Raw genomic sequence first — 24,484 nt, 5'->3', positions numbered from 1 at the left:
GCTTTAAGGCAGTGTACAGGCATTTCCCAGATGGCACCTCCAGGAGGAAATGCATGAGGAAGGTGCTGGCTCACAGAATGGGCAGGGATGCACTCGCGCCTGTGGGCTCACTCACGGAAACTGCCTATCATGCCCAGTAAATGTTTGGATAGAGCGTGGAACAATAGAGGCCAAGAAAGCCCATTCCTGACACGGCAGGAATCCGCACTCCATTAGGCTCCCAGAACGCCACTCACTGGGAACACCTGGCATAGGAAACCGCCCGAAGAGAAACACCAGGTTGCCACACCCCTTGCCCGTAGGCAAGGAGTCAGGATCAGACTGCCATAAATGTACTGTCTTCATACTGTGTCTCTGCCCCCCCCCACCGCCACCACCACTCAGGAGAGAGTGCATCTTCTTCCCGGCCTCGCTTCCTTATAGGTTTATTTACTTGGGGAACTGGAGGGTTAGCTCAGCAGTAACACACAATGACACACAGTGACAATTCTCCCACAAGACTCAAGTTTGATTCCCAGCATCCACATGGTGACCCAGAGCTATGTGTAACTCCAGTGTCAAGGGATCCAACTCACTCTTACGGCCTCCTCATGTGGTATATAGACATACATGCAGGTGAAAACCCCATAAACATAACATTAAGAAACATATTTAAAAGATTAGTTGAGTGTGGTAGTACACACTTTTAATCCCAACACTTGGGAGATAGAGTCTGAGTCCCAGTCCAGCCCAGGCTATGAGACACTGTCTTAAAAAGAAAAAAGATTTATTTTTATTTTATGTATATGGGTGATCTGCCTGAATATATGTCTGCCTATACACCACATAGGTCTGGTGAAGAGCATACCAGATTCCCAGAAACTGGAGTTACAGACAGTTGTAGGTGCTAGGAACCTAAGCCCTAGTCCTCTGGAAGAGCAGCCATCACTCTTAAGTGCTAAGCCTCCTTTCCAGTGCTATTCCGTGGGGAAAAAGAAAGGTCAAGGAATAGAAGAAACGTAGCTAGCTGACCCTGGGAGCAGGTGGAGCTTTCAAGTTCAGTCATTCCATCCAACAGTGGTGTATTTTGGATGTTTTAGAAGCGTGAGGCCAGGCGGTAGTGGCACACGCCTTTAATCCCAGCACACGGGAGGCAGAGGCAGGTGGATCTCTGTGAGCTCGAGGCCAGCCTGGTCTACAGAGTGATTTCCAGCACCAGCTCCATAGCTACTGAGAAAACCTGTCTCAAAAAACAAAAATAAAAAAAAAAAATAAAATGAAACAAAAATCGCAAGTGTGAGAACAGAGGCTGGAGAGATGGATCAGCGGTTAAGAGCACTGGCTTCTCTTCCAGAGGTCCCAGGCTTGTTTCCCAGCACCCACATGGCAGCTCACAACTGTCTGTAACTCAGGTTCAAGGGGATTGAACACCCTCACATCAATGTACATAAAATTAATTCTTTTTTTTTAAGTGCGAGAACAACAACTTTCTGATCACAGAAGGCTCCCTGGGATCCTCCCATGGCATTACAGCAAAGGCTACAACGTCTTTCAAAACAAAAGTTTCATTTCATTGACCAAAAATTATAACAGCCTACTGAAAACAAATGGCTAGGTGAAGAGATAGATGTGTAGAACACAGGGGAGGGCTGACAATGTGACAATTCTTTGAATTCTGCTGTAAAATCCGAAGTACTGTATCACCTTTGCCATGTAAAATCATCGTGGCCCAAACTTAAGGGCCTGATGTAAGACACCTATCCCAAGTGGCTTCCAAACCACTCTCACTGGCCTACGAACTTTGCTTGGCATCGCTGTGGCCCATCTGAAAGGCGTTTTATTCTTTCTGATGAGACGGTAGCTTTGTACCATGAAATTAATCCCTGGGTTCTGATAAATGTGTTATGAAGTGGACGTCTAAAATGGAATGGAAATTTCCATGGTTTTCTTTCAAGGCAGTGACAAATGACCAAACTTGGACTTTTCAGGACAGAACCCAAATTGGAATAACGTGATAATTATTCCATGACTCTGGACACTTCTGATGCAAAATACAGGAGATACTGCTTCCCAAATCAAGTGACTGAGAGCAAGCCAGTTGTTTGCTTTTTCTGTATCTGTACCTGTCTGTTTTGAGGTCTGGCTATGTTGCCTCATCTGGTCTGAAACCCTCAGACTTAATGGATCTTCCCATCAAAGCTCACATGGTGAATAGCTGGAACCTGGGGTGTATCCCACCACACCCCACTAGATAAACTATACATTAATATCATGGTCCAAGAATTGAAAATAGGTATGCCTCTTTTAAGGCATGTGTTATATACATATACACAATTATATATGCTGTAACTGCGGTCGATACATACAAACGAGAAAGAAGGGCTAGAGACACAAAGTCCTAAGCAAGTGAGTGCTGGCTGCATCTGTTACCTCCAAAGTATAAGTGATCCTGTTTAGCTAGGAATACCAGGAGGGTGGACAACTGGACACCCACTGTTGCAAGCCTGGCAGCCAAGGTTCATCATTAAAATCCTATCAATCCTGACTTCTGGCTTTATGCTACCTAGACCTTCTTGCAAATGTCAATTACAAAACTAGGGATCCGGAAACTGGACATACCAGGAAGCCAGGCACTATATGACATCACCAAAATAACCACACACAAGACTGCTGCCTGGAGCAGATGTCTTAGCATCTCTGGGCCTCAGCTTGTTTATCTTTATTACAGGCTAAAATTGTAAAAATTGTGAGATTATGTCTCTACGGTCCTTAGCGCAATGCCAGTCTCAAGACTTCTGAAGTTTAGCGATGAAGTACAACGGCTTGCCATCACCTAACACCCAGAATAAACATAAAGTCACTAGAGAGGATATTTGCATCCAGGTTCTGATGCTTTGGACTCAGTATTTATAGGCGACAATGAAGGGCGCCATCGACGTTCCTCATAGTCTCCTTTAGTGCCTGAGTTCCCATCTCTCAAGCAAGGCGATGTGGCTTAGGTGTATTCAACAGGTGCACAAGCTAGGGAGCACTAGGTGGACTCCTCCTCAGGGCAACCTCCTCAGGGCGTCCAGAGAGAGCAAGGCTTCCGTACTGAGTGCCAAGAGCAGAACCAGAGCCAGCTGGCTCCCTAAGAACAGACGCCCAGAGACCCCAGGCAAGCGCGGCATTTTACCCAGCCAGGAGTGCCAGCTCTCTGGGATCCTCCGCACCACGTACTCGCGGGGACAAGCGCCTTTGGCGGTCCCTAAGTCACCGTGGCCCGCCCCGTCGGGGAATCAAGCGCCGCTGGTCCCCAGGTCCCCACTAGTGAAGGAGGTCTCACTCACTAATTCCCTTCCTCCCTGGCATCGCCGCCAGCGTTGGGAGCATCGAGGGTGGGGGGCACGACACTCACCCAGCGTGGCCACCGTGCCGGCCTCGAAGAGCAGGCAGTCGTCACGGCCGCGCGCCTCCAGCAGCACACTGCCGGGACCCGTGGGGTCCAGCCGGGTCAGCAGCCGCAGCCCTTTGCTCAGCGCCATGGACACCGGGCACCGAAGGGAGCGGGGGCCAGGTCCCGCCCGAGGGCGCGCAGCTTCCAGGAGTTTCACTTTGCGCCGGGCTCCGGAGCAGCGGGCTCCTCCCCGTCCTCCTCCTCCAACTCCCAACCCCGCCGCGCTGCCCGGGGCAGGTGAGGTGGCGCCGCCACCCGGCCGCTCCGACGCCGGCCGCACTCCCCCAAGTGGCGAGGCTGGCGGGTGCGGCCAAGGGCGGGGACCCGGACAGCGGGGACCGAAGCCGCTGTGCGCTCCTGGCGCTCACCCCGGCTAGGTGCTCTCGGCTGGTCCTCCCTGAGGCGGGCGGCCGCGGGCGAGGGAGATTCCACACATTCCTTGCCGCCGAGAAGGCTGCAGCCGCGGGGAGCCTCCAGAGCCGGGACCCTGACTGGATTCCCGAAGCCTTATATGGACAGCCGGGGGCTGCTGGCTGAGCAGGGGCGGGAAACTCCGCCGCCGCCTCCCACCTTCCGGGTCCCGCCCGGCGCAGCGCCCCCTCCCCAACTCATCCCCCATCATCGTCTGCGACCCCAGATGCAACCCTTGGGCCCTGTGCCTCAGTCTCCTGGGTGGGACTGCAGAGGCATAAAGTGGCCTTCACTATAACGATTGAGTACACACTTATGAGTGGTGTGTGTGTTTTTGTGTGTATGTGTGTGCCTGACACACTCTTTAAATGCTGTCTTCTACCCGGGTCTTTAGTTCACGGACCGGACCGAGACAGACTGGTGTTTGGAGGCAGCGGTTGTGTTGCCTGAGAGAGCAGGGGTGTGACACACAGACCCTGCCTCCTTCTTTTACCACATCACCTTGACTTCTCCGAGCTGCACTGACTGTCAGGTGGTGAACAGTGCTCCTCCCACCCTGGGGATCTCAGCTTGTGTTCTTCCTCAGCCTTGATTCTATTTGTGATCCCCAGCCTTCAAGCAAGTTGAGGCAAGCCCCCTTCGTCCCCGTGTAAGGGTCCACCAGGATTGGTCTGCTAGGGAGGGCCAAGGGCAGCCAGGTGGAACTGGAGACACCTTTGAGTGGGTTTGAAGGTTTTCGTTTCCTTTTTCGGTGTGATGGTGCCAGAGGTCCTCACCAAGTTCTGATCAGGCCACTTGGGGTTCCTCTCTGACACTTCATTCCGCTTTGTTAACGGTGGACCATGCTTGGCCTTCGAAGGCTTGTTTTAGGCAGCTTCCTTCTCTATAAGGTGTAGATATTAACACCTCCTGTAAACAGTATGCAAACTCAGCTGGGTGGCGGTGGTGGTGGTGGACGCCTTAAACCCCAGTACTCAGGAGGTAGAGGAAGGCAGATCTTTGAGTTTGAGGCCAGCCTGGGCAACAGAGTGAGTTCAGGACAGCCAGGGATACACAGAGAAACCTTGTCTCAAACAATAAAAAAGTTTAGCAAACTTGCCTTTGGCCCACTTTTCCTTCGGGAGGAAGTCAACAGCTCACCATAATATAGTTGCCCTGGTGACAGTGTTTGTGTACACTCGGACACATATGTGATCAAGTCACTTGCTCATTTTGCTTGAGAGGTGTTTTTTTTTAATGTTTTTATTTCATGTGTATGAATGCTTCCCTGCATGTATGTACTATATACCATGTGCATACAGGATCCAGAAAGTCCAGAAGGCCGCTGTTGTGAGTTACCATGTGAGTGTTGGGAGCAGAGAGAATGGTTCACTGCTGAGCTCTCTGCTCCAGTTTGTCTTCTATGACTGTCATAAATGCCATGGACAAAGGCAACTTGGATAGAAAGGATTTATTCCATCTTACAGGTCTCAGTCCATCACCAGGCAAGTCGAGGCAGGAACTCCGGGGCAGAGGCCATGGAGGAATGCCGCTTACTGGCTTGCTATGTCTGACTCAGTTTCCTTTCCGGGGGGGGGGGGTGAGGGGGAGCCGGGGGAGGGCACAGGGTTTCTCTGTGTATCCCCGGCTTTCCTAGAATAGCTCTATGGACCAGGCTGGCTTAACTCAGGGATCTGCCTGCCTCTGCCTCCCTAGTGCTGGGGTTAAAGATGGGCTTCACCACACCAGGTTAGCAACTTGCTTTGTAAACACACCCATGACCAGCTGCCCACACATGGCACCACCCAAGTGGACTGGTTCCTCCCACGTCAATCATTAATCAAGAAAATGCCTGTATCAGCCTCAGGTCCAAGACCCAGGAATGATGAAGGTTCACCCGTGGCAGAGTCTACCCCATGTGGTGTGGCCAGGTGGGGGAGGAGGGGGGGCTGAAATCACTTGGCCCAACTGCCTGAAAAAAACTGGGCCTGTTAGTTGGTCTGAACAGGTGACATGGAGTGTTGACAGGGATGGCTGGTTTGGAAGCGCAGTGTGGGATCACTTGTAAAAAATGACTTGAAGAAGGAACAGTGGTATCCACTCTAGACCCATCTACAAACATAAGGCACACACGATTTAAGATCTGAGAACTGGGTGTAGGCCCCATAGTTTCATAAGTTAGTAGAACCTCCAGACTGCAATCTGTAAATGGCAACAGAGTCAACAAGGACCCCCCAAAACCCCAGATACAAAAAAAAAAAAATCTCCACTCATGTGTGCTTGACTGCTTCAGGCTGCCATACGGAGTGTGCTGCAAGGCTCGAACCCAGAGCTCCTGCTCAGGGGGCAAGTGCTTGCCTTTCCTCTGGTCTGTTTCTGGAAGTCAGCAAACCTGTTAGGCAGGGTGGGGTGGAGACCGTGCCTGGCATGGGCACCTGTACCTCTGGGGGTATGGGGGGCTAACTGGTTCTCTTCTGAGACTAAGAAGCAGCTTCCACATGGGGGTGATCGGGCTGGAAGTCAGACCTTGGGCACCTCTGTATCAGATCTGGGAAAACAACCCCAAGTTCACAAACACATAGGTTTCTCATGCCAAGAACAGCAAGGTCTGCCTGTGTTCAGAACAGTTTAGATTCAGGAAGAACTCCCAGTGGCCAGGGCTGCTGTCTGGCTTATGTCCAGATTGGTGGAAACCAGGCAGAGTCTCCAACCATGCCAATCTCCAAACAAACAGATAGGGGACGAAGGCCACGGTTGCCAGGGCCTCCCTGGTTTTCTGCAAAGCAGGCAGGACTCCACAGGTGTACCCATTTGGGGAGTTGGCAGGTGTGCCCTTCCTGTTCTGATCCTAACTGGGAATAGCTGCTTTTAGACTGGGCCACAAGATTCATGCATAAAGAAATTTCACAAAACGTCACAGAAAAACATCTGTAGTAATCATCCCAGGGCAGCATAAAGTTACAGGGGCAGTGGTGGGCACACCTTTAATCCCAGCACTTGAAGAGGCAGAGGCAGAGGCAGGCAGATTTCTTGAGTTTGAGGCCAGCCAGGAGTTCCAGGATAGCCAGGGCTACACAGTAAGACCCTTTCTGGAAAAGCCAGTCAACCAACCTGATGTGAGATTCCCCTCTGTATGCTGTGAATACCATTGGTTAATAAAGAAACTGTCTTGGGCCTGCACAGGGAATAGAGGTAGTATGGTGGCGGGGGGGGGGGGGGGAGGCACATGGACTAAACTGAATGCTGGGAGAAAGGAGGCAGAGTCAAGGACAAACCATGGAGCTGCCTCGGAGACAGACATACTGAAACCTTGCTGGTAGGCCACAACCTCGTGGTGATGCATAGATTAATGGAGATGGGTTAAATTAAGATGTAAGAGTTGGCCAATAAGAAGCTAGAGCTAATGGCCCAAGCAGTGATTTAAATAATACAGTTTCTGTATGATTATTTCGGGGCTGAGCAGCCAGGAACCAACAAGCGGCTGTCCAACAACACCAACCAGCCAGCCAAGCTAGCCAGCCAGCCAGCCAACCAACAAACCAACCAAACAACCCAACCACATTCACTTTCCCTCTGCTGGGAAATGGTGGTGCACACCTTTAATCCCAGCCCTCAGATCTCTCTCATCCAAAGGCAGGCAGATCTCTGTGGGTTCCAGGCCAGCCTGGGTCTACAGAGAAGTTCCAAGACAGCCAAGAATACACAAAGAAATACTGTCTTGAAAAACAAAACAACACAAAACAAAAAGCTATAGAAAATGCTACAGAAGTTTGGGTTTCTGGCCCAACAGTCCTTCTATCCAGAGCTGGTGCTGGGGAGGCAAGAGTTGGCCTTACATAGGAACAAGCTTCTGTCCCAGGAAGGATCTGAGGCCGAGGGCTGACATCTCGGTGAGAGAAAAAAAACTGTATGCTGCTTCCTATTTTTATGAATATTTGGAAGAGTTGATATAAAAATCAGCTACCTCTACTCCCCGACCCTGCGCTCTTCTTAGATGCCGTTTCCGTTCGCCTGGCTCTTTTCTCCTTAGGATGTAGGGGAGGAGGGGACAGGGCAGCAGAGCTCGTGGTACGTGTGCAGGAGTGGCAACAGGGTTAAGGAGCCAAAGCTACTAATGTCAGGAGAGAGATTATTTGGGAGAAGAATGCATCACCTGGACAACTTTCGGCAGCTGGAATAAAAAGCAGTTTACAACAAAACCTCAAGCACACAAAAATGCCAAAAAATATTTGGAAAAAGTGCTCTGGGAATTCGCTGAACAGTTTTTTAAACAATTTATTTATATATTGGCTTCTACATGCTCTTACATTTATGTAAAATATTTATACATATTCTTTACAATTTGTACATATATTAAATGGTTGTATCATAAACACTGTTCTATGGAATTTTATAAAAGAAAAATCAAGTAGGGGAAAATTACCCATAAAACATTAACAAAAACCCGTGATATCGAGGAACGAGAAGTTCTCCTATTCATGTTCATTGCATTTTCTCAGCTACTTATTTTTGGTTTCCTTTACTGATGTTGGCCCAGACTTCTCATCCTCTATAATAAGATCATCAGGTCAGAAAAGTGAAAGCAGTGGGTCAGTCGTAAGGCAACTGTGGAAGGGGCCTCCGTCTGCAGGGGAGACGTGTGCTGGGGCTGTCGGCCTCTGGAGGTGGGGACACAGCACAGACTGTGAGCTCTGCTCTCCACCAGCTCTGCCGCAGCCTTCAAGCTGCCACAACTTCAGTTCTCTGACTTCCCATTCTCCAGGAGGTTTCATCTCGGAGAGGATACTGACCAGCCTGCTGCTCCAAAGCGGGAGGCCACCAGCACCTCCTCTACCAACGGGGAGACAGCTGAGGGGATGAGAGTGGAGGTGGGTGCTCTTGAGGAGGCTCACTGTCCCTTCCCCAGGAGCTCCTGGGCCTAGGAGTCAGTGTGGCTACCCACCTGGGGTAGCGGGGACGGACCCCTCGCCTTTCCTGACTCACTCTTCTCCAACGAGGAGGGAGTGCAAAGACAGTGCCGACCTGGAGAGCAGCACAGGACAATGACCCTGTGGCAGCAGTGGGCAGGTGGGTCTACTCCCGCCCTCCCTACCAAATGGGACCTGTGCTGGCCCACCCTCTATGCACCTGGAGGGTGTAGGACCCTCCCTACCTCCCCGCCTACTCTGAGCATTTGAATTAAGCTATGCCAGTGGGGGAGTGCAGACTTCTCTAAGCAGACAGGGACCCCAAAGGACTGAAAGAGTTATAAAAATATAAAGATATATTTTTTTATTCTGGCATATTTCATATTTTTAAGAAAGCAATTAGTATTAATTATCTGATATTGGGTAAGAACTTGAAAGATCATGGGTAATGCATAAATTACGATTCTATGTAAAATATCAGGAGGAGCAACCCCTATTTCTCCATTCAAAATCTTGATAAATTTAAGTATTTTCCAAAAATAGACATTTTCCATTGGGTAACTAATACGTGTCAAAATGAACCAAAGAAGGCTATCCCCAAGTAACTATTCATTTAGGCTGGCTAATGGCAGAAACAGGTTTTTGTCAACTTATTTCTTTTTTGGTTTTCTTTCTTTCTCTCTCTTATGACAGGGGAAATAAATGGAATTGCATTGCTCAGGTCAGAAGAAGCACTTCGGAGTTTGCTGTGTGTTCCGTCCAGGTCTACATAACCGGAAAGCGGCCGAGGGCCTGCCTCAGCTTTTCTGCGATCTGGTGAGAAAACAGCAGTTGAGATATTATCGCCCTAATTACAACTTCACAGTGTTCTATTTGCTCTCCTCTGAGTTAAACATTATGAACTTGTCAAATACACAGCCAGTCTGTTTGTCTCTTCTGGAGACACTGGGGTGACCTTTGCCACTACAACCCTGCTATGCATGGTAGTTTCCACAGTGTGCGGGAAACCCTGCTTCCTGTCCCCACCTGCCCATCCAGGCGCATGGCCAGCTCCTGCTATATGATGGGGGCTACATTTTCAGACTAGCCCCTTCTTCAAGAACAGAATGATGGCTTGGGCTACCATGCCTGTGCAGAGTCCCTTTCTTTTCTGGACAAGAATGGTCACTCAAGACTCCCATTCTCTTACTATGTGGTAAATGGGGAGTCTGCAATTCGGAGGCAGCCCAGGTGCACTATGAGTCTGTTCTGTGCCTATGTCTCCCATAAGGACACCAGGTGCCCCCGAAGGCTCAGCTTCCTCATTGACCTTGCGACCTTAAACATGTGCAGTAGGTGCTAAGTATACAGTAGGTGCTCATGTATGCTTACTCCATGAAGAAAATGTAAATTTTAAAAATTTTAGGGATATTTTGCTATAAGACTCTATATTAATATAAAACCCAGGGCCATTATATTAATCACTTAAATTTATGCCAAGACAGTGACAAAATACATGGTTTTCTTTTTGAATTACAAGGTCAACAATAATATATGCAGGGGCTGGAGAGATGGCTCAGAGGTTAAGAGCACTGACTGCTCTTCCAGAGGTCCTGAGTTCAATTTCCAGCAACCACATGGTGGCTCACAACCATCTGTAATGGGATCTGGTGCCCTCTTCTGGCCTGCAGGCATACAGCAGGAAGAACACTGTATACATAATAAACAAATCTTTAGAAAAAATCATGCATGTATATTTGATAATCAATAGTATGAGAACCTTAAGGGTTGTCTTTCCAGTATTTTCTCAGAGACAAATGTGACCTACTACATTCTAAGACACAGAGAGGAAATGCCCAACAGAGCAACTGGCATCGAAATGTACAGTTAAAGGACAAGACCGTCAGAGGGCGAGCACTCTTGATGGAGTCATCCCATGAGTGTGCCCACAACCAATTGCTGCCAATACACAGTTCACAATCACATATAAAGGACATTAAGCACAGCCTTCTCAAGAATCCACAGGTGTGCTGGGCAGCGAGACATACGCAGGGCTGTGACTTAAGGGCTAGCCTGTAGCAGCTCTGAAAACAGCATGGATGAGAGAGGCAAGGCCACCTCAAGTGTCCACTGCATAGCTACAACTCTGCTCTGCAAGTGTCTGAGTTCCACCTCACGACAAGATGTGTGCACACAGGTACCGGATGAAAACACTTCAAGGCAGAGGAAGGGAAGATCCAAGTTTTCATTATCATCTTCTGAATGAAAGGGTTTAGAATACTGTGTTATTTTTGTTTTCCTGAAGTTACCCCTTTTGTAACTGTGAAACCTGGGTCACTAATGAAAGCTGCCTTCGGTTTCCTTCCCTAACAGAAGGGGGATGGATCCTCTGGGTGGCAGGGTAGAGCACTGTCTCTGTGCATGGAAAGGCTCAAAAGGAAGGAAGCCACACAATCAGGACTGTTCAAGGTTTCCAAGGCCTGCTCCTCAAAAGTTAGACTTACTGATTTTACTTTATCTCTGACTCCTTTGCCCAGATGTATGTATGTATGTATATGTATATGTGGCTTGGTGCTGTGGAGGTCACAAGAGGGCATCCAATCCCCTGGAAATGGAGTTAGGAGTGCCTATGAACCCCAGTGTGGGCACTGAGAATTGAAGCAGGTTTTCTGCAAGAGCAACAAGTGCTCTTAACCACTGAGCCATCTCTCCAGCCCCAGGAAGGCTTTCCAACCCACCATTCCTCAAAAGGGATGAAGGTGACGGAATTCTTAAAGTTTAAAAAAAAATACCAACAAACTCTGCTCAGTGTAACCCCTTCTCCCTCAGGAGTGAAAACCACAATGGATCCGCTCTGAATGGTCAAGGTTACTAAGTGTAAAACCCCTCTGCGCACACGTGCAGGCATGGGCAGGGAGGGAGCCACTCACCGTTTCATAGAACTGCACTTGCTGCTCCAGATAGAGGCGGATGACACTGTTGTAATCGTAGATCCGGTTACTGTGGAAGTGATTCATCTCAGCTACAAGGAAATTATCCCAGGGATTAGTTCCCAGCAAGATTTCAAACGACAACAGGCAATTTCCCTGCTTGGCTAACAAGAAGACTTGATCTGGCTGGCTTCTGTGCAGCGCCTGTTCTCCGCGTACTCTCCCAAGAGTCTAGAAACAGCAGCACCAGCAGCACGTGCCACCTTCTAGTACTGGGCGGCCGTCACTGATGGGCACATGTGTCGCCCTTGCAGCAAACGCAGGCGGCCACTGACTGCTCGTCTGCTCTCATACTCAGATCTCTAGAAATCAGCTAAAACCGTCTTTTGCTAACAGAAAATTATGCCTAAAATGATCCCTCCAGGCCTCCTTTAGAGTCCACGGTTCTGGGGCACAGAGGATACAGACTTCTGGAAGCTGAACCTTGGAATTTAATAGAACATAATGTTAAGGGAGTCATGATGTCTCCAAGTAGTAATAAGGTTTAATCAAGCTGTCACTCACTGCTATCCCAAGTCCAAGACAGATATTTTAAGTGAGCTCACACTTTGGCTTCCACCCCACAAGTCAGGCTTAGTGCTAGGGAGGAGGGAGTGGCTCTCCACTGGCATTCATTACCCGCTCTCTTACCTTGCAAAGCATACGACATGGTGCCGACTCGCTTCACCATCGTCTGCTTGTCCTGGGGAGTGATTTTACTGGTTGCAACCAGCTTATCACTTTCCTTCACTTTTTCTATTGCTCCCTGGAAAATACGTAAACGCCATGGCATTTAAGAAGACAAAGGAAAAAGCACCAGCTTAAGATACTGCAATGCTGGCATTCCACGGACTTGGTACTGAGCAGGAAAATACTGCAACAGCGACAGAGGGAGCATCTAAGTCAACTTTCTTCAAGTCCCTCAGGAGCCAAAGGTTGCTATTCTTGAAAAAGACAGTAAAGTTAGAATGTGCAGGTTTTTTGCACCACAAGAAGAAAAACTAACTCTGTCCCTATAAGAGTCTATGCTACTGGTGTTTCAAGTACACACAGGCACGACAGGCTGGAAAGCCACATGGAGGTACATGTAACTGGTACACGGGCACTTCCTCTCCTGTTATGAGACAGCACTTTATGAGCTGGTGCTCCAGTGTGCACACTGTAGGGTTTTAGTCTGTCTTTTGTAAGAGGCGCTGAATCAGATTAAATTCATTCACAGATGGAAGTAGCTGTAAATGCTGCCCAGGAACCTCATTCCAGAACCACCACACTGATGATGATGATGATGATAATGATGATGTTTGGGTTTTCAACACAGGGTTTCTCTGTGTAACAGTCCTGGCTGTCCTAGAGCTCACTCAGTAGACCAAGCTGGCCTCGAATGCACTGAGATCCTCCTGCCTCTGCCTCCCAAGGCTGGGACTAACAGCGTGCGCCACCACCGCCCGGCCACACTGCATTATTTGTGACTGTCTGCAAAGAGACACCTCTCCCTCCATGTTTAATCGAGGCTCTATGCTAACATTCTGCTGGCATAAATCCTGACAACCGCCGCCCTCCTGAGTTTCATACTAAGCTATACACAGTACATACTGAACTATAAAGATTGTTTATATGCAGCAGTGTCAAGACCACAGACCAGCCCTCTGCAGAGGCTTCCTAATAAACCCAAGGATGCCTCAACACGCTAAGAGAGCGCCCCAGAGACTTCAAGAGGAAGTGTTGATCAGGATTAAAACATGAAGATAAACCAAACCAATTATAAAATTTAGTTTTGAAACTTTATGACGGGAATTACAGTTTATTACTATTTCATTTTGAGATGGGGTCTCATTATGACATGGAACTTACTCTGCAGACCAGGCTGATCTTGAACTCAGAGATCTACCAGCCTCTGCCTTGTGACTACTGGGATTACAGGCGTACACCACCACATCCAGCTAGTTTCGTTTCTCATGGATTAAAAACGACATCTAAACAATGGTGGCAGCGCTGTGCGCCTGGCGGCTCCTCCCAACACTGCGGCCTTACCTTGTGAGCCCCGATGATGTCTGGGAAGCAGCCGAGAAAGCCTTTGTATTCATGGTTGCACTCCATTAGGAAGTGCAGGTCCTTCTTTGGCTGTAACAAGACACAGGCTGGCTGTTACTGGTGGAGGAGATTAAAAAACCAAGGAGAAGAAACAAGTGAGGAGTGCACTCCCACATCCTGTGCCTGACACCCAAGAGCTCACGGTGCTGCTGCTTTACTTAGACCAGTGGTCCTCAACCTTCCTACTGTGGTGACCTTTAACACACTTCCTCAGGCTGTGGTGACCCTCACCATAACAACGTTCTGTTGCTATTTCATACTGTAATTTTCTACTGTCATAAACTGCAATGTAAATATCTGATATGCAGGATAGCTGACATTTGACCCCCACAGGGGTTGTGACCCACAGGTTGAGAACCACTAACTTAGTCTCACTACTTAGGGTCTCACTAAATAGACCAGGCTGGCCTTGAGCTCTGGCTTCCGAGTGCTGGGTTTACAGGTGTGCACCGCTGTGCTCCTCTGTGACACTTAGTGTTTGTTGTCCACTCGACACACCCTAGAGTCACCTGTCAGGAGGGAGCCTCGATTTAAGCACTGTCTTGATCAGGCTGACTTGTGGTAAATGTCTGTGGTGCCGGCACTGAGATACATAAGTAGGTTTAAACTAAGTCTCTATTGTTATCTACCAACAAAGACTTGGAAGTCGGGTGTTGTAGTGAAAACCTGCTAGGCCACAGGGGTAGAGAAGCAAACGGTTGACTGACTTTGCTTTTTGGTCAGAAACACAGCAAGAGACAGGTCTCTTCACTTGTCCCGAAACAGAAGTGCCAAACTCTAATCCTGCTCTTTCCTTCCTTCTCATCTTCTCTACCCAAATTCCCAGCTTCTCTATGGTTAATTCTGGTCAGCTAGTTGCTGGCTCCACCTCCTGATTCAAGGTTAACTTTATTAAGAGTCTCCAAGTGTCACAGTGCAATCAAATATCCCATAGCAGTCTGGTTGCTAACTGATATGAGGTCCTAGCCCACTATGGGCAGCACCATCCCTAGGCAGGTGGTCCTTAGTCATATAAGAAAGCATGAAGCTCAGAGTGAGCCAGCAAGGAGCCCCATGGTTTACACTTAGGGTCCGTCCTGACTGACTGAGCTGCAGCATGAGCCAAACACTCCCGACCCCCTTCCAAGCGGCTCGGTCAGAATGACTTCAGCAGCACAGAATGTGAACTAATGCTCGCTCTGGGTTAAGCACCTAGGATTAGTTTTCCAAAGAAAGCAATCCTTTGTCACTACTAGATTCTCACTCTTCTGCTGAGAACAAAGTAATAAATCATTTTGGAGTTGATCTGTAAAAATAGATATTTATATTATACTATCAGGAATTAACTTTTTTAGTTAATAGTATAGTTTAGATACTATTTCACACTTTAAATCAAATAAAATATAAGCATAAATTATAACAAGCAAAACATACAGTTTAACGCCTACATTTTAATAGGTAATATGAAAACACTGCCTAACTCCTGAGGCTCACTGGAAGCATGCAGTGCCAGGCCACCTCACATTGAGAAAGCAAGCTTAGAGAGGCTAGGCAGCAGCGTGAGGTCTGAGCCAGGTTCTCGTACACATTATATTCCAGATGGCTGAGAGCAGAACAAAGGCACTGATGCCAGAAGACATTTAGTTGACACCCCCAACATCTTTATTTGGGGGAGTGCTGGGATCAAATTCTAGGCCTCACAAGTACTGAAGAGCAATCTAGGTCATTAACCACTGAGCCAGAGACCCAAACTTCATTTGGTTTTTTTTCTTTTGTCTTTTGAGAAAAAGTCTCATTCTGTAACTAAGATCAGCTCAGAACTCAATATACAGTCCAGGCAAGCCCTGAACTCAAGGCTACCCGTTACTCCAGCCTCCCAAGTTCGGGTATGACAGGTATGAGCTGCCACATCTGGCTTCACTTGGATTTCTTAATGAGATATTTGTCCACTATGGCTTAACTGGAAAAAACATTATCACTAAATAAAGTTAACAAAAACCCACAGAAGCAGGATAGCAGGTATCTATTTGGATCTGAATAACAGCTGTGGGCTGGGGAGTGTGAACATGGCAGTACCTGCTCCGCCACAAGGCTGGCGATCTCCTCATACGTCTTCCCAGCTTCTGTTATTGCGTCATTCAGATCTGTCTCACCTGAAATGACGTGCAGTCTTATAAGCAACTAGGGTTAAAAATATTTTCTTTATGCTTATGGCTTTTGATATATGCTTTAGTGATGGCCTTTAGCTTAGAAAATCCAAAACACCGTCACACTGTCAAAATCGGCAAGCGCACCGTCCTGGACCCCACCCCATCCTTTGGTTCCCGAATGGCAGGAGGCGGCTGTGCTGGCTAGTTCTTAATGTCGACTTGATGTGCGATGGAGAGTCACGGGAGGAAGAAACCCCCACTGAGGAAACATCCCTGTTAGATTAGCCTATGGTGCATCTCCTTATTGATAATTAATGTGGGCGAGCCAAGTTCATGGTGGTGCCACCCCGGGCTGATGGTCCTGGGTTCTATAAGATAGGAGGGGGGCGAGCTATGAAGAAAAGCCAGTAGGCAGAGTTCCTCCATGGGCTCTGCAACAGTTCCTGCCTTGAATTCCTGCCCTGACTTCTCTGGAAGATGAATTATAATTACAATTATAATCTGTAAGCTGAAAAAAACCCTTTCCTCCCAAGTTGCTTTTGGTCATGGCAGTTTATCATAGCAGTAGAAGCAGAAGCCCTAACTAAGACAGTGACTAACCTTTACCATCTACACCTTCACTCCGTTTCTCTCTTCTTGGGACATACAACATTTTTACCTGCAAACTTCACTCAGAAAACATGGACCATTTAAAGGGTAAGGACACGCGATTGCATGCCTAGGAAAAGGTCACTGCTCTGCTGCCCAGGAGGAGCCAGTGTGAACCAAGGTGTAAAGACAGAAAGGTGTGCTTCTTGACTCGATGCTCTTTTTATCCCTTTCTGTTTTGAAAACTTTTTGTGAGTTATTACGGAATGAGTCATGCCCTTTGGGACAGGCTAGACAAACTCTGTGGCAACCCACATCCCTCTGTCCCCTACCTTGTCCTCAAATTGGCTACCAGGTTCAGAGGCTTAACCAGATCAAGAATCAGTTTCTGGTTAATTCTAGTTTTCATATGGCCAGAAGCGAATGTGATCATCTCTGGGAAAACTGAACCATCCTCTTTCATCGCTCGTTTATTCTTTAACAGCTTCTGCAGGGAGAGCCTTTTTTGTGACGAGCCTTTGCTTCCTATCAGCTTCTGCAGGGAGAGCCCTTTCTGTGACAAGCCTTTGCTTCCGACCAGCTTCTGCAGGGAGAGCCTTTTCTGTGACGAGCCTTTGCTTCCTATCAGCTTCTGCAGGGAGAGCAGTTTCTGTGACAAGCCTTTACTTCCGACCAGCTTCTGCAGGGAGAGCCCTTTCTGTGACAAGCCTTTGCTTACGATCAGGTAGAATCTGAATTGGGAAAGCAGCACCAATGCTCGTGTCCTTCTATACAGTTTCAGAACCACAGATAGAGCCCACTGTCCCCCAAGGTACCTGGGATTAAATTACATGTAACTTAATAACTCTTGGGTGCAAAAATGTGTGCTATGCTTCATTCCATGGCAAGTATTATTTTCACCAATGTTCCAATTTTCTTCCTTTGCCCAAGGGAAGGCCCCTTAAATGGACATCTGGCTCAGCTGGTGGAAGAATGCAGGAGACATGCTCTGTTCCTGGATGTAGGAGCTGTCCTTAGGCCTTTTCATAATTATCTTACCCCAAACAGTTCAATATGAGACTCCCCAAGACTGCCGAATATTTCACATACTAGCAGTTCTTACATTGTATTACTGTCACAACCCACACTGCCGTGGATGCAGCGTAAGATTTTTCTGGTGTGATTAAGACAGCCTTGGGAATCAAGCTCATTTACATGACTGCAAGAACAAACTGTACAGCACTGCTCTGAGATAGTGCTCCAAAGCACCGACCCACACTTTCTTGAAATAAATGCTAGTCTAAGGGGCTTGAAGGGCTTTAAAAACAGCAGGTTTAGTGAAGTGAATGATATTCAACATAAAATACACTGAGCACTTTTAATAGTTGCCACATGCAACATTAATATCCAATCGCATACCAGCTGACAGTGCTGACAGCCCAGAAAACAGGCAGAGGCCTCAGGCAGCTTCTCTCCTCTGCCCGGGAGATGCAAACTCTAGTTCTAAAGCACAGCAAGGTGACCAGTTCACCAGAACCTGTTGTATACATTGTGGGATCCACAAGGGAAAAGCGTCAGGTCTTCACATGTAAAGAAATACCCCTTACCCTGGTTATGTTCCCACATGACATATGCAGGTACCAAAGCCGTTCAAGAACGTGGACAGTTATTACACACTTGTCTGCAATCAAATCACAAATACAGGCGTACCTTGGTAACCGCTGGAGCTGAACACTGTGGCTAAACTCTGCAGAGCCTTCCCGATCTTCTGGTACTCCTTGGGTAAGGCTGGAAAAGAACCGTTCACCAATAAGTCCTAGAGCAGTCCGGAATGTATCCCACAGTTCTCTGGCAGTGACTCATAATAGAAGACATTTAAAAGGATTTAAAATAGCACCTATTCTTTAATGAAATGCTGATGAAATGATTCTTCAACTAACAATTTCTTTAATTAACTATGATTTTTAACTGAATGCTCAATTAGTAGTGGGCACTATTATGAACAACCCGTCCCTACACCCACTGACTGGACAGAGCAAAGAACCCAAGTACAGGACTCCTAGCTCCAAAGTCCTCCCTCTAGTGTGCATATGGTTCACAGTTAACTTCAGATACCAGAGCCACCATCTCCATATGGAAGGTTTGGCAAATATGGCTAAGTGTGGCAACAAAGGCTCAAGAGGAGGGTGTACACAGCCTAACCTATGGGAACTAACCTCGCTAGGTCATCCCAAAGGTTCTGGGCTCAGGTTTGAGGACCACCCGGGATAGTCCACAGAATTCTTAGGCCATCCATGCATCTGCACAGACCCTCTCAGGAGGTGCCTGTGGCCTTCTGAAGGAAACCACTGCTTGACCTCAGCAGCAGGGTAACATGAGTGACATGTTTACGCTGGATCTCTGATGTGCCTGCCTCTGTGGGTCAAGACACTCATGCTATTTAACAGACATCTTCACTGTACGGCTTACAAGTGTGAAAACAATCATAAACAAGAAAGAAGCTATCACTGAGTTAAATCCTGAAAAATGCCTTCCTCTCTCCTCCACCCCCAAAGAACAGCCTTGTTCCAGCGCACCTTACTGACAAACGTGATCTTTTGGGCTCTGTAATGCACAGAACTTCCAGCCATCAGACAGAAGGCTTTAATTCTATTTAAATTGTTTGCTATGTCGGTCTTCTACACAGGCGCAACTAAAATCGTTCGTTACTTCTGAAGCTGAATCAATCAATCCTTCCTTCCTTCCTTCCTTCCTTTTCTTTCTCTTCGGTGCCAATGCTAGAAACTGCGCCCAGGGTCTCTCGCGTGCTGGGGAGGTTCTCTGCACTGCACTCCCCTCATAGGTTCAGAGGATAAGGTCTCTGCAGGCTTCACTATTCTATCCTGGGACACCATAGCTGCACGATTCAGGGGCACAGGAAAAACAAAAGCTCAGCAACATGACAGTCGACACATAAAGGGCAGGGAGAAAGAACTTGGTAATCCAGGGAGGTGGGCAGAGTCACGGCTAATGTGATGCCCCTCTGAAGTGGCCTGGTCTGTCTATTCCATTTTATTTTATTGTATAAATATATTAATAGCTATCATTTTCTACCAAGTATATAGGTCATTTCCTAAAAACTATGGCTTTAGTCAAACACACGACATTCTAAAACAGGCACATAAAGATGGAAAGTCAAGTCATGAGCTGGGCCGAGTGTCACATGCTTGTAAGCAAATCACTTGAAACAGTCAAGCCAGACTGTGTCTCAAAAATTAAAGCAAAGCAAAACAAAACCAACTAAACAAGAAGCACTTTCTAAACTGTAGAAAGACTAATTTTCCTGAGATTACAAAACGCAAAGACCCAACATTAACTCAAGTTAGTATGACACTTTTTTATGACATTTCTTGAGCCACCTTGTTATGCTCAATTTTCTGGTTATAACTGGCATGGAGAAGGGAGGTCAGGGCAAGGGTTTGAGAGCGGCAGGATGCAGCTCAATCCAGTCCCTTGTGTGTGGGACCGGGTCCCAGCTGAGTCTAGGGTAACAGCACTTACGCCCTGTGCAGCGTTTCCAATGCTCCTGCCCCACGGTGAGCAGTTCCTTCACACCATCATCCATGGCCTTGGTGAACTTCCCCACAGCGTCACACTTCTGTTCTCTGGGGACAGAGACAGCTGTCAGCACATCAGCGATGTCAGACACAAACACAATACCCAGACTGCTTGAGTCCGTGGGTTTGATCCCAAGTACTGCCACAAAACGATTTCTGCTTTGTTGGGCACTCCGGGGATGTGGGTAGCTACTGCCACCTTGCCTCATCAGACTTTACTGAAAATAACTACAGTAAATCAAAAATGAAACAGGGAGGCAGTGCTTAGCCGGCTGTGACAGGACCCCTGGGGCCACCGTCTCACTGCAAGCCCGGCTCAGCTATACACTCCTCTCTGAGAGTTACGGCTGCTGCAAGCTCGGCTCAGACCGTGAGCTAGAGGAAGTAAGTGCAGACTGGGGGGAAGGAGAGCAGGGCAGGGGTTCTTACATTTCTATCAAGTCCAAGTCAGGAGCCTCTGGTTCCATTGTGGAAAATATCATAACTCCCACCAGCTCATCTTTCTCAGCCTTCCTCTTTCCAGTTTTCCACTCCTGTAAGGAAGAACACGGCAGTGTTACAGCTGCCAGCAGGGCTGATGGACTGGATCCCTGTCTCCTCTTTCCAGGAAGTAGTATGTCCACCCCACATCTTCAGCACCACAGGCCGATGCCACACAGCATCACCGCACAGGGCTGTTCTTGGAGTCTAGGTCTCCTGTGAGTCAACAGATTGAGTCGCGTTCCTTTTGCAATGGCTTCCAACATAAACACACACAGGATATAAATACCCTCTGCGAGACTGACAAAATTAACTGTTGTATCTCTTTCAGGAAAAGGGGAATTTTTTCATGCTGTATGTATGGGAGTCTAAGTGTATGTAAGTGTGTCATGTACAGTGCCCGCCAAGTAAGAGTGCATCAGATCCACGGACCTTCATTTTTGAAACAGTGTCTCTTAAGGAGACTTGGGGCTTGCATATTAGGCGAGGCTGGCCGGCCAGTGAGCTCCAAGATCTGTTTTTCCCTGCTTCTTCAGCTTTGCAATTACAGGAGCCTGTCACCAAGACTGATTTGATTTGTGCGTGCGTGCGTGTGCCGCGCATTCTGGGTTTCCCTGACCCCCACTGTTAAGCCTCTCAGCTACTCTTTCCCTTTGAGTTTTCACACAGGACATCTTGATTAGGTCCTTTATTTCTGTCAATTTTTCATAGTTTTACAGATAGGCCTTTTATATATTTTCTCGTATTTATTCCTAAATATTTCATAATTTTGAAGTTGATAGATTTTTTTAAACTTAATGATTTGGCGATAAAACTGCAATGACTTTATCCAGCTCTTTGATAACCACTTATTTCTAGCAATTCTAGGCAGTCTCGGGGTTTTCCTCTGTTCACCACATGTTACTACTAATAAACAGAGCACTGCACCGCTCTCTAGTTCTGCAATGTCTCTGGCTGCTGAGGAAACTGTGGTCTAACAAGGACAATGCTTTACCAGAACCACAGCAAGAGACAGGAGTAGAAGAGATGCCGGACAGCAAGCAAATGACTCAAAGTTCATCCCTTTTTCTTTTCTACCACTTCTATCATGAGTTAGCAGCCTTGAAAGGTAGCTTCATGTAAAACAAAAGCAATGTCTAAGATTTATCCTTCTTCTTAAGCAGATTATGAGTACAATAGGACCTTTATTAGTGCTTTCTAAACTCTTGACCAATCAGTACAATGAGACCCTCTGAAATCCTGTGGGCAGCCAATGACTGACAGTAACTGTGTGTGTGTGTGCTCTGTACAGTTAGTGCTCAGAGACATCGCAGGGCTCTGCTGCGCAGTTCTGGTAACCACAGAGTGGCACTCACGTGCTCAGCACATGGTTTCATGGCTCTGCTGCTCCAGGGATTCCTAGGCTGCAGCCCTTCACACCAAAAAACCAGGGTTGTCTACAGCAGGCTGCAAGGCTTGCTACTGATGGACATGCCTCACAAGCACAGCTGGAACGCCTACGTGTGTGATATCCACCACTTGGTGACACACAATACACCAGACATGCCTATAAAGTTCAGAAAGGCAATCTCCAAAAACAAGGCCAAAGTGTACTTTGTCAAGTGTACTTAAACATGCAGGCAGAGCAGGAATGTTCAGCCCAATTTGTAAATGCATCTCTTCTCCAAGGCAAAACCACTACAAAGTTAAGCAAGGACATCTCTCTCTCTCTGAAGATTCCAATGGGAAAGAAGGTATTCTATGAGCTGATTAAAAACAAAAATAACCTGGTCCCGTCTTTCCCTGGGTCACACTAGATTTAGCATTTCTGTCCAATGGGAAGGAAGGTATTCTATGAGCTGATTAAAAACAAAAATAACCTGGTCCCGTCTTTCCCTGGGTCACACTAGATTTAGCATTTCTGTTTCTTCTGAACGGGCTCTGCTTTCAGTCTTCAGTGTTTACAAAATCTGCAACATTTGTTCCCTGTAAAACTACAGAGGAAACATCTTTGGAGAATAAACGACACAGGAGGAACATGGAGGAAGACGCACAAGCTCATCAGGAGACGGCTATTTCCAAAGCTGACGAGGTGTCAGGGTGGCAGCTTTGCCTTGGTTTTTCACAAGGACACAGTGACTACTAGGAGTAGGCAGAGCAGCATTTACTCGGGAGGTACCACCTCTACACAGGAAGAGGACTTGGCTCTGGGATGAGGGCTCAGTCTCCGATCTATTTCCCTTCAAGATGCTGAGGTAGTGGGAACTCACAGACTCAGATGACTCACGCAGTCACACACACACATGCCAGCACACAAGTAAGAGGCCAAGGGAGAGCTCTACCACTTTCCATCTTAGCCCTCTGAGACAGTGTCTCACTGATCCTGAAGTTAGGATGGTAGCCAGCAACTTCTAACAATCCTGTTTCCACACCTCACAGTGCGGGTTATCAGGTGCACACCTCACAGTGCGGGTTATCAGGTGCACACGTGGACAAGGCGGGTTATCAGGTGCACACGTGCACAGTGCGGGTTATCAGGTGCACACGTGCACAGTGTGGGTTATCAGGTGCACAGGTGGACAGTGCGGGTTATCAGGTGCACAGGTGCACAGTGCGGGTTATTAGGTGCACAGGTGCACAGTGCGGGTTATCAGGTGCACACGTGCACAGTGCGGGTTATCAGGTGCGCACGTGCACAGTGCGGGTTATCAGGTGCACACGTGCACAGTGCGGGTTATCAGGTGCACAGTGCGGGTTATCAGGTGCACAGGTGGACAGTGCGGGTTATCAGGTGCACACGTGCACAGTGCGGGTTATCAGGTGCGCACGTGCACAGTGCAGGTTATCAGGTGCACAGTGCGGGTTATCAGGTGCACAGGTGCACAGTGCGGGTTATCAGGTGCACAGGTGGACAGTGCGGGTTATCAGGTGCACAGGTGCACAGTGCGGGTTATCAGGTGCACAGGTGCACAGTGCGGGTTATCAGGGTTCACACGTGGACAGTGCAGATTACAGGGTTCACACGTGGACAGTGCGGGTTACAGGGTGCACACGTGGACAGTGCGGGGTTCAGGGTGCACACGTGGACAGTGCGGGGTTCAGGGTGCACACGTGGACAGTGCGGGGTTCAGGGTGCACACGTATTGGAGATCTGAATTCAGGCCCTTATGCTTGTGCACCAAGTGCTCTTCCTGAACCCTCTGGAAAACACTTCACACCTGAGCATATTCTGCATCCGTGCCATCCAGCAGGCACTTCTCCAGTGGACACAGCCTGCTGGCTGGCAGTTCTCTCACACATGACATACTTCCTATGCACGGAATCAGGCTTCTGTCCCTTCTTGTTTGGGGGTTGGACTGACATAAACAACATTGCTTTGGCTCCTTCAGCTGTAAATTCACCCTAACTGTGCCAGCTCCCACTTCCCTATGACCGCGGTGCTAGGCTACACCTGCCTTCTCATCTCGGAAGTTCAGGAACTGCTGGAAAACTTCGCTCTCCGACACCACGGGATGCCGACACATCCTCGTCATCCAGGCCTGGAGTCGCTCCATGCGCATCTTGATAAATTCCTCTTCAAAGCGACCTAGAGAGACACACCCAGAGTGACACATTACTCCTACAGAGAATTCACACTGGAGCTCCTGTGACTACTGGATACTGCGCAGAAAGCCATGTGTGTATGAGTGAGTTCGGTGTATTGTGAAATAAAGTGGAGTATGTGCACATGTGTAAAGGGATGGAGGAAAGCACAATGCTCAGTGTTCTGTACTATTACTCTGCCTTGTTCCTTTGAGACAGGGTCTTTCACTAGCCCAGAGCTAGGTTTACAGCCAGCACACGTGTGATCACGCCTGGTTTTCATGAGAGTTTGGAGACCTGAGCTCCTGCTCACAGCTGTTCTCACCACTGAGCCATCTCCCCAGCCCTGACTCTTTAGTTTAGTTTAGTGTTGGTTTGGTTTTCTGAGACAGGGTTTCCT

At 48.0% G+C, this 24,484-nt stretch overlaps 2 protein-coding genes across 8 annotated transcripts in view; both read right to left on the bottom strand.

The window, feature by feature from the left end:
• The window catches only part of Synj2 (synaptojanin 2), a 104,531-nt gene extending 100,945 nt beyond the window's left edge, over nt 1–3,586 (bottom strand). For 2 of the 7 annotated variants that reach the window (XM_041680157.1, XM_041680155.1), the window contains exon 1: nt 3,377–3,586. In XM_041680157.1, the coding sequence (XP_041536091.1) occupies nt 3,377–3,503 (127 nt within the window). In that variant the 5' untranslated portion in view covers nt 3,504–3,586. The remainder of the gene's footprint in view (nt 1–3,376) is intronic. The other 5 variants (XM_041680151.1, XM_041680160.1, XM_041680153.1 and 2 more) reach the window with 3 other exon arrangements.
• Nucleotides 3,587–8,064: 4,478 nt separating this feature from the next.
• The window catches only part of Snx9 (sorting nexin 9), an 87,964-nt gene continuing 71,544 nt past the window's right edge, over nt 8,065–24,484 (bottom strand). The window contains exons 10-18 of the mRNA XM_041680357.1: nt 23,958–24,088; nt 20,473–20,576; nt 19,988–20,091; nt 18,158–18,235; nt 15,807–15,883; nt 13,692–13,781; nt 12,312–12,426; nt 11,622–11,713; nt 8,065–9,525 (exon numbers count right to left, since the gene is read on the bottom strand). Of these exons, the coding sequence (XP_041536291.1) occupies nt 9,478–9,525; nt 11,622–11,713; nt 12,312–12,426; nt 13,692–13,781; nt 15,807–15,883; nt 18,158–18,235; nt 19,988–20,091; nt 20,473–20,576; nt 23,958–24,088 (839 nt within the window). The 3' untranslated portion in view covers nt 8,065–9,477. The remainder of the gene's footprint in view (nt 9,526–11,621; nt 11,714–12,311; nt 12,427–13,691; nt 13,782–15,806; nt 15,884–18,157; nt 18,236–19,987; nt 20,092–20,472; nt 20,577–23,957; nt 24,089–24,484) is intronic.

This window comes from Microtus oregoni, unplaced genomic scaffold (genome assembly GCF_018167655.1).
Source record: "Microtus oregoni isolate MIOR12 unplaced genomic scaffold, Mior012 000033F_ref0000390, whole genome shotgun sequence".
Classification (NCBI taxonomy): Eukaryota; Metazoa; Chordata; class Mammalia; order Rodentia; family Cricetidae; genus Microtus; species Microtus oregoni.
This window is presented reverse-complemented; position numbering and strand designations above follow the sequence as displayed.